The sequence below is a fragment of the Colletotrichum karsti genome, assembly GCF_011947395.1.
Source record: "Colletotrichum karsti strain CkLH20 chromosome Unknown Scaffold55, whole genome shotgun sequence".
Classification (NCBI taxonomy): domain Eukaryota; kingdom Fungi; phylum Ascomycota; class Sordariomycetes; order Glomerellales; family Glomerellaceae; genus Colletotrichum; species Colletotrichum karsti.
In genome coordinates, this window is record NW_024065955.1 from 227,290 (window position 1) to 239,246 (window position 11,957).

Sequence of the window (11,957 nt, forward strand, 5' to 3'; positions counted from 1 at the left end):
AATAAGACGTCAAAAATAAAATAAAATAAAAGTGGCAATTAACAAACAGACGATGCTGCCGCCCGAAACCAGGTGAACAGCCAAGCTCAGGTCCGATCATCGGTCGAGTTCCTCTGACTTACTTGCGCGGGTGTGTGTGGTGTGGGTGGGTGGGTACTCACTCACTCAAGTCGTCGTCACACACACAACCAACTCACTCACTTCACTCACTCGCATCGGTCACGTTCGCATTTGAGAGTTGAATATGAGGGTTGAAGTGGAAGTGGATCTCTTCAGATTCTCTTGCTTTCTCTCGAGTTTGTATCGAGGGAAGGACTTTCTAAGTAAACAAGCTCGCATCAAGCCATTCTAGTGTGGCGACGCTGTCATAAGGAAAAAACACCCAACGGGCGCGATATACGCGCGCCGGACCCTGGAGGCTCGTTTCACGAGCTCGTCCATATACACCGATTCCCGCCCGAAGTTCCCGCCGTCCATAGGTTTGATATCTTTGTAAAGAGTCCCCCGCATACAAGCAGCCATGACACATTGAAGAGACGGATCTGCCGCCGCCGTCTTCATATACACACACAGGCACACACAGAAGAGTCCCGCCCAAAAAGGAAAGATAAGAGAAAGTGTAGACACATGAAAAAAAGGTTTGCTTTTCGTTGTGGTGGAGGAGGGGGGTCGCGAATCCAGCCTCTGGTTGTATATCCGTCGAGGAATGGAGTTCTATAAGGTTGAGGTGTAGCCGCCGCCGTAACAGGCGAGACCATCGCTTCTTTGGTTTGTGGTGGGGAGTGTGGTTGGTTTCGTTGATTAGGTAACAAGTCGTGGTCGGCCACCTTTCTGAAAAAATTCCCAAAACGCCGTAGTTCTTCTATCCCGTCTATAGCCCAGGTCGTCAAGTCATGCCACTTTGGTGAAAGCCGTTTCCGTTACATCCGGTCCGCGAGGTCGCCGCCGGCAATGCTGCCGGTGGTTGAACTCCTTCCGCTCTGGAAACCGTCGTTGCCGTCGAGGAGTTGGTGGACGCCAATCTTGGGGACAGGCAGTTTCCTGCTGGCGTCCGGGCGGCTGATGATATCCGTCAGGGAAGCGCCGTTGGGGCGAGGAGTGGCGGCGCTGGTAGGCGCGGGAGGAGGAGGCAGGTACGGGGTCTCCAGATGAGGCTCGAGAGGAGCCAGGGCAGGAGGAGCAGCGTGCTGCAGAGAGAGGTTGCGGAGAGAAGGCAACTCGTAGCCCATGGGTCGAAGCCTCGGGGAGTGAGCGGGAGTAGCGATGGGGGTGTGGTCCGGGGTAGGCGACAATGAGTCGTGGGAGAAGGTGGGAGAAGAGGGAGCCGTGGAGTTGGGCGAGTTGGGGCGAGAGCGCTTTGCGTGACGACCACCGTTCTGGTAGTGGTCGTCGTGCTCGTCGTTGGAGGTAGATCTCGACATGTGGTAAGAGGCCAGAGAAGGGAGGTGGCCTCGCGAGTTGTGCAGGCTGTGGGAGTAGTAAGGGTGATGTCTGGCGGCGGGACCGTGGAAAGGAGGCGCGGTGAGGGTCTCGCGCTCGACCTGGTTGGCGGCCTTTGCGAGGATGGAGATATCCATCATGTTGTTGTTGCCCTGGGGCTGGCGGCTGTAGGGGCTGCCGAGGTTGTGCGCGGGCAAGACATATTGGGAGTAGGAGTGCGGCGGAGAGACGTTGGGCGAGGAGAGACTCGACGTGGGAGCGGATCGAATCGTCTTGGGAGCCGGGGGAGGAGCCATCATGCCGTCCTGGGGCATGTGAGACTGAGGACCCGAGTTGTACTGGTTCTTGCCTCTCCTGGAGTTGGGGTTGCTGTGTATCCTCGAGTGACGGGTGAGCTCGTCAGAGCGGGAGAACTTCTTGCTGCAGCCAGGGTACTGGCAGGCGTGAGGCTTCTCGCCGGTGTGGGTGCGGATGTGTCTCGTCTGGTGCTCGAGGCGGTGGAAGGCCTTATCGCACAAGGGGCACTTGTAGGGACGAGGCAGCTCGTTGGGGTTCTCGACGGTCTGGCCGGGAAGAGGACCTTTGGGCTTGAGCTCGTTGAGCTGGCCCAGACGAGTGGTTTCCATGGCGTCACCGGAAATCATGGTGTCGGCCTTATCGGGGTTGAGTAAACTTGAAAAGTTGAAAGGAGACGAATGTGTCTGTTGCATGTGATCGCCCATTGGCCCAGATATGCAGAGCTGGGCTTGGGAAATAAAATGTTGGACCCTTTTTCTTCTTCCTTCCGGCAGTCGGTTTCTGAGATTGAGAACCGAATCGACTTGTTAGAAGACGGTTCCAGGTTGGCGATGTTGTGTGTTCGTTGTTGTTGTTGGTGTGCGAAGAGTGGGTTGTTGGAAGCTGAGGCTGGGTGGGTGAGGTGGGTGGTGTTGACTGATATATAAGTTGGGTGAGCCGGAGTTGTGTGTGTGTGGGAGCTTTGGCGCTTGGGGGGACAAGTATGGGGTGTCCCGGGGTAGTGATGTTCGTTCGGCAAGGGGTGACAGGAAGTTGGCGTAACAATTTTTTCCAAAAGAAGGAACAGAATAGTATGGGAAGGGAGAAAAGGACGGGGCAGTAGTTTTAAATGGACGAGAGAGCGTGAGGAAGAGGAGGGTAGGTATGGTGCAGAAATAAGAGCGAGGTGGGATAAGGAAGAAAAAAAAAAAAAAAAAAAAAAAAGAGGATGGGGTGGTGGGTGTGGATGTGCGGACGGTGTGGAAGGGGAAAGTGTGGAAGGTACCTACCTACCTTACCTCCAGTCGTTACGGCGGGTAGGTGGCAGGGGATGGAAGGGAAGGGAAGGGTACAGGGACTTGACGGGGGAAGGGGTGGCTCTTTTCTTTCCCTGGCACCTTACAGATACCTCACCTCAGTTTCCATTTCTCTTGTCACTGCCTACCTTTATCCATCGGATTTGTACATGTTGGGTAAGTGCTGCTGAGTATGCTGAGTGCTGGTACTGGTGCTGGTGCTGAATGCTTCCTGGCGAATTGTGCTTGGTATTGTGCTGCTGATGTTGCTAGTGAAGGTACTTGTCCCTGCACCGTTTCTCCTGGCATGAGGTGCTTGCTTTGCTTTCCGACTTGCTCCAGGGCGGGCGACATTTTCTTCCCTCCTTTGCTTGTGCTTCTGGGGCACCGCTGCCACTCCCCCAGTTGGTTACCTAAGGGCAACAGGACAGCGTCGCCATCGAGGAGGAGATACTCGTCAAAGGTACATGGGGAATGAGAGGTACCTGCGAGAGACGGCGCGGGTGCGAATGCGGGACCCCCATGGATGGATGCCGATGTCCCCCATGTGCTCCATTTCCAGCGTCAAGCTCGCCAGTCAAGCGTCAAGCGCACCATCAGCACCAAGCACCGGCAGCAGTCATGCGTTGTACCTTACTGATGCCGCGTCTCGTTATCTATCCTTCAGCTTCAGACCTGCCTTACACTCGGCAAGGTAGGTCAGACTCGTCTTGCCTGACCAGCCAGCCAGCAGCCAGCAGCCAGAGACAAGAATCAGGGCTGCCGCCAGACCAAAGACACACATATGACGACCGGCGAGCAAAGTGGACGGTTTCCTTTCCGTTTGGAGCACTGCCAGGCCAGGTCACAGCAGCCAGGTAGGGATGCTTGTTTTAGGGGGGGCGGCAATGGCATCAGAGGCCAGCCTGTGAGAGATCAAGGCCGGGTATCCGTACGGCGCGAGAGTGAGAGTGACAGTGACAGTGACTGATGATGAAAGTGACTTGTTATCTGACTCTCTGTCTCTGTGGTTTGTGGTCTCCGGCCTCTGGCCTCTGGCCTCTGGACTCAGGACTCAGGACTGGTCTCTGGAGCGGGTGAAGGGGGAAAGGAGAGGGAGGGGTGTGCTTCGGAGAAGCGGGGAGGTGCGTATCCAGCGAGGGGGTTAGTGAACCTGCACTGGGGACCCCACTCTTCCCTCCCCACTCGCAAAAAAGCCAAGAGGACGTGCTCTGTCCTTCTCCCGAAGGCATCGACCGGTACGTACCTTTTTCCTGCTCGTCTTTTTTTTCCCTTCTTTTTTTTTTTTTTCCCCTTTCTGGGTCCTCGGACAATGGCCAGTCGTTATCGTAGGTACAACTACCTGTTTGCCGCCTCATCTACCCGCGAGAGGAACGTACCTCCGTAGGGCAGGGTATCTAAAGTAAGGTACGACGACAACGCAGCAATGCCGTGCCGTAGATACCGCCCTGGTTTCGCGACAGAAACAGCCTGGCCTGGGGGAGAGAGAACGAGAACTGGGGGCCATAACGTACTCACCTAGGTACCGTATCGTAATTGTAATGGAAGGCATACGGATACCACTCACCCAACTTGCGATGTGATGTGCTAATCATTAGCTCTTTGCTTGTGCTGCTGCCCTGCCCGAGGTCCAAATCTGTTATGCAACGGCCGCCCGTCTTTGTCAAGACCATCGTATTGTCATGTTCGAGGGCCTCGTTTTGGAGTAATTCCGTCGTAGTAAAGCCGCTGGTCCTCTCGTCATAGTCCAGACTCCAGAATACCGCCGTTCCGACCAGCAGTATCCATCCACAATGAGCCTGTGTGTATCGTCTAGTCTTGAGTCCCTAGTCAACTGGTCTCAAGTCAACATCTCCATGCTTTATTTTACGCGGAGTACGGAGCACTCTGTAGGGATCCTTATCCTCCCCTTCCGTCTTACCTGGCCTGGGCGGGAAAACCGTCTCTCGCTGGCCTGGTCTCGGTCTCTGCCTTGGGGTGCTTTTTGGTTTGTCAATGGCGTGTCGTGTCGTGTCGTGGCCGAGTGGGAATGCATGCCTCAAGTTCGCCTTGGCCTGTTCGTGGTCAATCCTCGGCCTCATTCGCAATATTGGCCTATCCACCCGCAACGTATCCGTGTCGTATCGCCGCCGCTATTCCCGCTCGACGATAATTTTCTTTCCCTTCTCCCCAGCGTCCCCATACTCAAATTTCCTTTCTCGAGCCACATCTCGGTCTACTACCGACACGTGCCTCCTGTTTGCGGCAAACTCCATTACGGTATCCGTAAAATATCGACGAGGCCCGGTGCAACGTGGGCTCTCACTTCGGTGAATGGAGAAGGAGGAAAAAAACCAATTCCTTGGCCTCCACGCCTTCACATCCCGCTTTCCTTTCCCCAGGCCGCCGAGATTAGCCCCAGCCCGGTCCCGGTTGACCTCTGACGACCCTGAGCCTGCCTGACTTTTACCATTGTGCGGGCGGGCGCGGGGCGGTGAGGCGACGGAGGTGGTGGCTTAGTCGTAAATAATCCCAAGCTTGTGCCACCATCCGTTATTCTGATTGGCCTGCCGAGGCCTGGAGAAGCTATTCAGGGAAGTGAGACTGTGAGAAGGCCGACCGATAGTCGTCGAAAAGAAAAGAAGCACAAAAGATATGCCCCCCTCGTCACGCAATCGCAATGCGCCGCCCTGTCGTCCTCACCAATGGCATAATCCTGCCTGGCCCTCTCCTCATCGCCAGATTTTACCCCGTGGGATGGACGGGGGCTGAACCTTGAACCGCGGGAGCCTGCATTTATTGACAAAAGGAAATCCGGGGGAGATGTTGCCCAACAAGATTTCCTCGTTCCGTCTCCACGGGGGAATCCAATCATGCTCTCATCTCGCGAGCATCAGCTGAGGAAGTTTGCCGGCCTTCAGTCGCCTTGACTCGTCTCCGGGATCGCCCATGCCAGTTGCCGCGTGCTCGTTGACCACTATGTAATGATCATGGCACTCTGTGTCGTCAGGCATGGGCAAGGCGAAGCGCATGCCCAAGGAGTCCAATAAGCATCATCTATGCCGTTCTCCTTTCCCCAGGCCACTGCTTGTACATCCTCGCCGGAGCTTGCGGTTGGTTCCCATGCGAGCGTAGAGCTATCTTTGTGCCGGCCGTATCACGGAACACAAAGCCGCTCGCGCGAGCTGATACGGCGCCGCGTTCCGAAATCCTCAGCTCACGATGGGATGAGGTCGGGGTAACAACCCCGCGGGGTGGGGGCCGACGTCTGCTCGATCCGCCATTGTCAATCCCTTCCATCCTAATAAACCATCAAGATACCAATAGGCCAGCCATGGCGGACGGGAAGGTCGCCAGGTGGGATTTCGAGCAGTAACACGGCTGGAGCTGTCATTTCGCGGCCCAAGTCCAGACTAAACCTGCACATTTCTCCTTTCTGCCGCCTTTGGCTTTCCACCCGTAGCATTCAGAGGACCAAGCGAGGCCGTCGCACGAGCGCTCATTTGAAGCCCGACATTCTAGTCCGTCGTTTGCGACGCCAGGGAACACATTTCCGAGCCCATTCGCAACTCCACGTCCGGGGGCCCGCCGGTGATGTGGGGGCACCGCTCTGTCAGATTCCTTTTAGCTGCCCTCCTTCGAGATAAGAGTGTCGGAGCGGTACCGGATCCCAACCACCAAATTCGAGCGACGTTTTCCTATTCTGAGGCGACGGAGGAAGCCTGCAGGCGTATGTATTCGTCACCAGACACACCCAATTCGAGACCCTTCACGCATATCGTCGATCAACTTTGCACCTCCTTCACCGCAACATCACCTGCGTCTTTTGGTCATCAGAAACCTTCCGATGACACCCTCAACTTCTCAGCGGTATAGTCTGAGCGAAGACAACGACTCTGTTGAGACTACTGACTTTATGCTGTAGGCATGTCTCGGCCGGTCTTGTCATGTCTCCACTGCGCGGTAAGCGCGACCAGAAAAAGTCTTGCTCCAGATGAGTCAAATTTCCGTATCGTGACTTTCTTCAGCGCTCGTCAGCGCGACGCCAGACGACGTGATCCGCAAGAGATAAGCCGCCTGAGCTGATTTATGGGGTATTACTGCGCTTGTCGGATTCACACACACACCAGCCCTGTGTAGCCGCCACCTGGAGCCGACCGGCGGACACAGGGTCGGCGGGCGCTGCTGTAATTCGGAGGCCCTCGGTACTCCATGGCCGAGGGCAAATGGAAGTTCTGACCCTCGGCTCGCTCGTTGCTCGGTCTGTGGATACCCACGAATTTCTCCTTGTCTCGGCCAGCAATGGTGAGGCTCACTCACCGGCGATAGTTCTTGGTGGAGCAAGTTGTTCTGTGGCCAAGTCTTGCTTTCCATTGAGGCAACCGCAAGTTGTCTTGTCTTTGCCTCTCGAGTCTCTCTCTCTTGACTTCGACTTTCGTAGACGCCCAGTGAGATTCAGCTGCCATTATTGCTGACCTGGTCGAACAGGTAAAAGCTTGCTTACTCCAGTACCCAAGGTCAGGGTTCAGCTTCCATAGCCCAAGGCAGGGTCTTGATCTGGTCGGCGCTGATGATTTTGAGAGCAAAGACCCCTCACTCGGAGTAGGGCGGCACACCACGTGGGGGCATCGCATCCTATGGGCTGCGACTGAATGCTGTCGTGTTGATATCGCCATCGCAGCCTTCATTTGCGCTCGCATCTTATTCGCGCTGCAAGACGCCACCTTCTCGGTCTGTAAATCCCCCCATACAGCGGCGTGTCCGCAATCGCACTTTGAGCTCTTGGCTTGTTAGATAGATCATAGTCCCTCATCCAACTGCCTTTTCAAGATCAGACCTTCCTTCCAGGTACGGTCGATCCCCCGAGCTGCCATTTGCGCTAAGCTTCATTCAGAATATCCGGGGGATACCCCAACGACCCTGTCCCAAAATTTGGGGAACGGTGAGATCTCTCATCCCCAGACTCATTCCGCACAACGACGTCGCTTGGCATCTTTCGGGCGGCAAGCTCCGTCGAGTGTTGCGCATTGCTATCCGGTGCATGCTATGACCTTCGTGTAGAATTAGCCCATGTTGTTGTGAATTGAACCGATTCAGGCTCTTATCAACGCCAGAAACATCTGAATGGCAGGGACATCGGAACGTAGAGTGAGGTGATCCAGCTCTCTGTGAATTTCCAACATTTGCAATGAGATCTGCTGCACAAGCGTCGCGGGACTTCGGCATCCGTAGCTTGGGATATGCTCCGGCCGAGAAACTCCAAAAAGCCTGCGTAGGCTTGACAACGATGTCTTTACGAACTCTTCGAGGTCTACTGCCGTTGATTCTGAGCAAGACTCGACGTCAACCCCGGATTTCTCCACGCGGCTATCAGGTTGGTTCGGACGTCGAATTCTGCGCTACTGGGACGCATCAGGTGAATTGCCGGTCACCTCCTGGTCATCAATGTGCCGCTGGTCCAATATCTCGAGAGAGGGCCCGCTCGGATTGAAGATGATCATGCAGAGCCCTCGAGTCGAGGCACCGCGATAAAGCTGGGATGCCGGGGTAAGTTGCTTATCGTCGAGTAACCCCAATACGTAGAGCTAAGCCGCCCGGCGTACCCTTCCCACTTGTTTGAATATCACGTAATCCTGTTCTTGACCGGAGACATGCCGAGAGAGCAGCACGCCTCCGAGTCCACCGTCAACTGCTTGGTAAGGTAGTTGCGAAGCAACGGGAACTTGTCTGCGCTGTGTTGTTGAGTTATTGAACGAGGCGCAATTGTGATTTGCGGAGAATCATACGCTCATCGCACCATTGTGGGATAGAGCGCACCACTACTGTCGCCGGGTGGCATGTAACTTCCGACGGATTTCGCGGGGCAGAAACGATGATCTTGCATAAGAGGCACCTGTGTGCGGGGACTTAAACACCGCTGGCGTTTCCAGTACCGCAAAAATGCATGGTTCTGATGCTGTTAGAGTTGCGCGGCTTTGGTTGTCTCGCTCAACGAGACAAGTCTGCCATTGTTCAGCAAAAGGCGCGGAAAGAACCCCGCTGGCTTGTTTCCACCGCGGCTTCAACTCCTCTCCCCCTGAACGAGTTCTTACAAGTTCCAAGACTGGTCTTGACTACTTCAATGCGTTTGGCAGTTGATCAAATTCCAGATAAGCCGCGATACTCTGAAGTGCTGACTCTGAAATCACCGAGTGCCTCAAGGTGTGGACGCTGAAGCAAGTGGCTTCTTGCAAGGCTTCTTAATCCCATCGACGGGTGCATCATCGCTCAGTTCCTCGCGCAAACTGGAGGCTGCCATGGCTGCCTTCTGCCTCGATTACGAAACTCGTCGAGGTATGAGTCAGTCCCTGGCCAAACGGTCCAACGGAAATGAACCGAGCTCTTAAGTGACAGACTGGATCTGCCCAAGCTTCCCCAGACTTGCCTCTTTTTCAGAGTATCCGTACCCCCGCAATGTTTTCCAGGAGGCCTGGGCGGTGGCTCGTAGAGCTGTACTCCGTAGTTGAGGACAATTGCGGCGGTATCGTGTTATCTGCCCAGACTGCCCTGGGTGAAGATTGACCCGAGCCTCCTTGCCGGGACAAGCCTGTGTTTGAAACCAGCTTCCTGGAAAAAGGCGACGAATCTGGGGCGTAGGAACGGACTGGGGATGGCGTTTTACGGGGGGGCGATACAGATAGGCTGTGGGGAGAGTCAGAGCCACGCCTCTGGGCGTGAACGTTGACGTGTGGTGTGCTGTTATGATACTGAGTCCCATTTTTCTGAGGGATGTCGAGATCCCGAGATTCTCCGACAAGCACAAGCAAGCAAGCTCTGAGCTTCTGCTTGGTCAGAGCTGGTGGTATGCGAGTGGCGCCGTGAAGTCTCTGTTGTGTCCTGGTCGCCTCAGTGAGACGCAAACAGACAAATGAACGGCGCCGAGACTCATCCCTCATTGAGGCATCGCTCCGTGATTGCAATTCGTGCTGTTGCAAAAGCTTTGAGTTTTGGAACGCAGATAGACCCCTCGTTCACATGTGAAAAGATAAGGTGAAAAGGGGGGGTACCCCAGGGGGAAGTCGGCCCCTTTCCCCCGAAGAGAGAATTTGACCATGATGTCAGCGACAAAGCTTGGGAACCGCAATTAGTATTTGGAGAAACGGTAACATTCTTCCACATGAAAAATGCTGGGGAAGCGCGTACCTTGCATCACACATGGATGCCAAAAGTCAAGTAATTTGGCCAGACCAGCCGGACTGGTTCTGTGGCTTTTGCGCGCCCTGACGCTCCGTTAACCGCACCTGTGAGCGAGCGATTTCAGGCAATTTGAAGCGCCGCAAAACGCTGGCCCGAGTCCCGATATCAGCTCCCCCACAATATTTGCGGACAGCTAAACGGAAGAAGACAACTCCGCCTGCCCTCCACGTTATGAACCCCAGGTCAAAAATGCCCAAGTCACATGGGGATTTATTGGCAAATGTCCCCAGTTTGTAAGATGAACGACGCCCAGCCTGGGCCAGAGGACGCAGAAATCGATTTCTAGACACCTCTTGGAAAAGAACAACGTGATCCGTCGACCCGAGCTCGGGTCTCGGTATGAAGTCGAAAGATTTTTGGACTGATGATTACAGCAGCGGATGTTCTGTTCAAGAACATGCACGACGGCGCGGCTGCATGGCATCGTCTTCCATCGTTATGCTTTCTTGGAGCATATTTGTCAGGAACATCCTTGGTAGTCTTCTTGTTGGGCATTTGAGGTTCAACCACGTAGGGCGACTGTTGGCCGCGGCCTGCTGGGCGACTCAGGTCTGCTCTGTCGGGTGGAAGTCGCACACATTTTTGATCTTCGCAAGGGTCTTGGCCAACGACTGTCCGCGAGTGGTGGAGCAGATAACCACCGTCCCGATTTCCGAGCCGACGAGTGTCCGTTTTAGACAGGTCATGCTGGCTTTCGATATTGCCCTGAGCCTCCAGCATCTCGGGTAGGACCTCTGCCCCCGAGGGGTCGTCCTGGATCCCATGGGGAGACCCCAAGATCAATAAGTTGCTCAATCTAGACATACCGAACCCCCGCAGGGCCCCACGCGGGATCATGCCGCAAGTGTCTCGAGAGATATTGACCTTGATAGGCATGATCAAAGCAACTGCTGATGCTTCTTATTGGACGTAGTTCTCGGCGAAATTGTGGTCGTCTGCGATATTTCGACTTAGTTGACCTTTGCTCGCACTCTGAGCCTGAACCTTAGCGTGCCGGTATCAGGACTTCTTGACTTGACTCGCTGCAAGGCGTGCGAATCCACAAGTGCCGTATGCTGATGAAACCACGAATAGGTTCGCCCAGGCATTTGCCGTAAGATAACCATCGCAGGTCAAGTTAAAGGTCTGAGAGCTGGTGGTATCCGGTTGGCAGTAGGGTTGCAGCGAGAGTGAAACCGGAGAGGCCCTAGAATGTTCCGAAAGGAGATGGAAATAGACTTGTTTGGTGAAGAAGGAGGTTCAGGTATGCAAGTTGGCGGCGCTCGAGCAATCGACCCGACGGCCACGTTCCACCCGTTTGGCCGGGGATGGATCCGCGGTTGACATTTCTTGTCGTCCGAATGTGTAGGACGGCATCCGAAAACGTTCCAGGAAGTCGGTAACAGTGGGCTTAATGGGCTGAGACGACTCTGTGCTTTGTTGTTTGGATTGACGTCGTATCCAGGGAGGCTGTCCGCATAGTAGATTGTATCGGAAGAATGGAGAACAGATTCGAGCGTTCTGTCGGGAAGGTGAAAAAAAAAGCCATGATTGCAAGTGAGGCTCTGGGCTCTAGTCATCATGTGAACCCTTGGTTTCGTGAAGACGCACGGAGTCGCACTTTTTGGGGGTGCTCTGCGATGGCCATTGGCGAACTTGAACTTCCATCATCGGTGTGTATGTGCGAAAGAAGGACTGGATGTCAATTTGGAATTCGGATTCCAGCTCTTGACTTGTCTTTTCAATTCTGGAACGTAGTTGCAGGTAGTTGCCTTCCATAGAGGTTATTACTTGGGGTTGAGGCAGGAAGGCCCGAGGAGCCGTTCATGTCCTAGGTCGTTCTTGCCCATCTTCAGCCTCAGCCACATACGCGGTTTCCCAATGTGGCTGGTGACATCATGTGAGGCGCGCGTGTGGATATGGAGTCACGCGTACTGTACGCCTTCTCCAACCTAAGTGGCTTTAGGCAGGAATAACTCGACAACAGCACGTCTTTGGCGCAGACGATGGTCTACGGCGGCTTGTTAAGCG

General features: G+C 54.7%; 1 protein-coding gene across 1 annotated transcript; it reads right to left on the bottom strand.

The window, feature by feature from the left end:
- Positions 1 to 920: 920 nt before the first annotated feature.
- CkaCkLH20_12196 (DNA-binding protein creA) lies at positions 921 to 2,162 on the bottom strand (the record flags this gene model as incomplete). The annotated part of the gene is made up of 1 exon (XM_038894909.1): positions 921 to 2,162. The coding sequence occupies one exon, from the start codon at positions 2,160 to 2,162 to the stop codon at positions 921 to 923; it is 1,242 nt and encodes a 413-aa protein (XP_038739810.1).
- Positions 2,163 to 11,957: the final 9,795 nt, after the last annotated feature.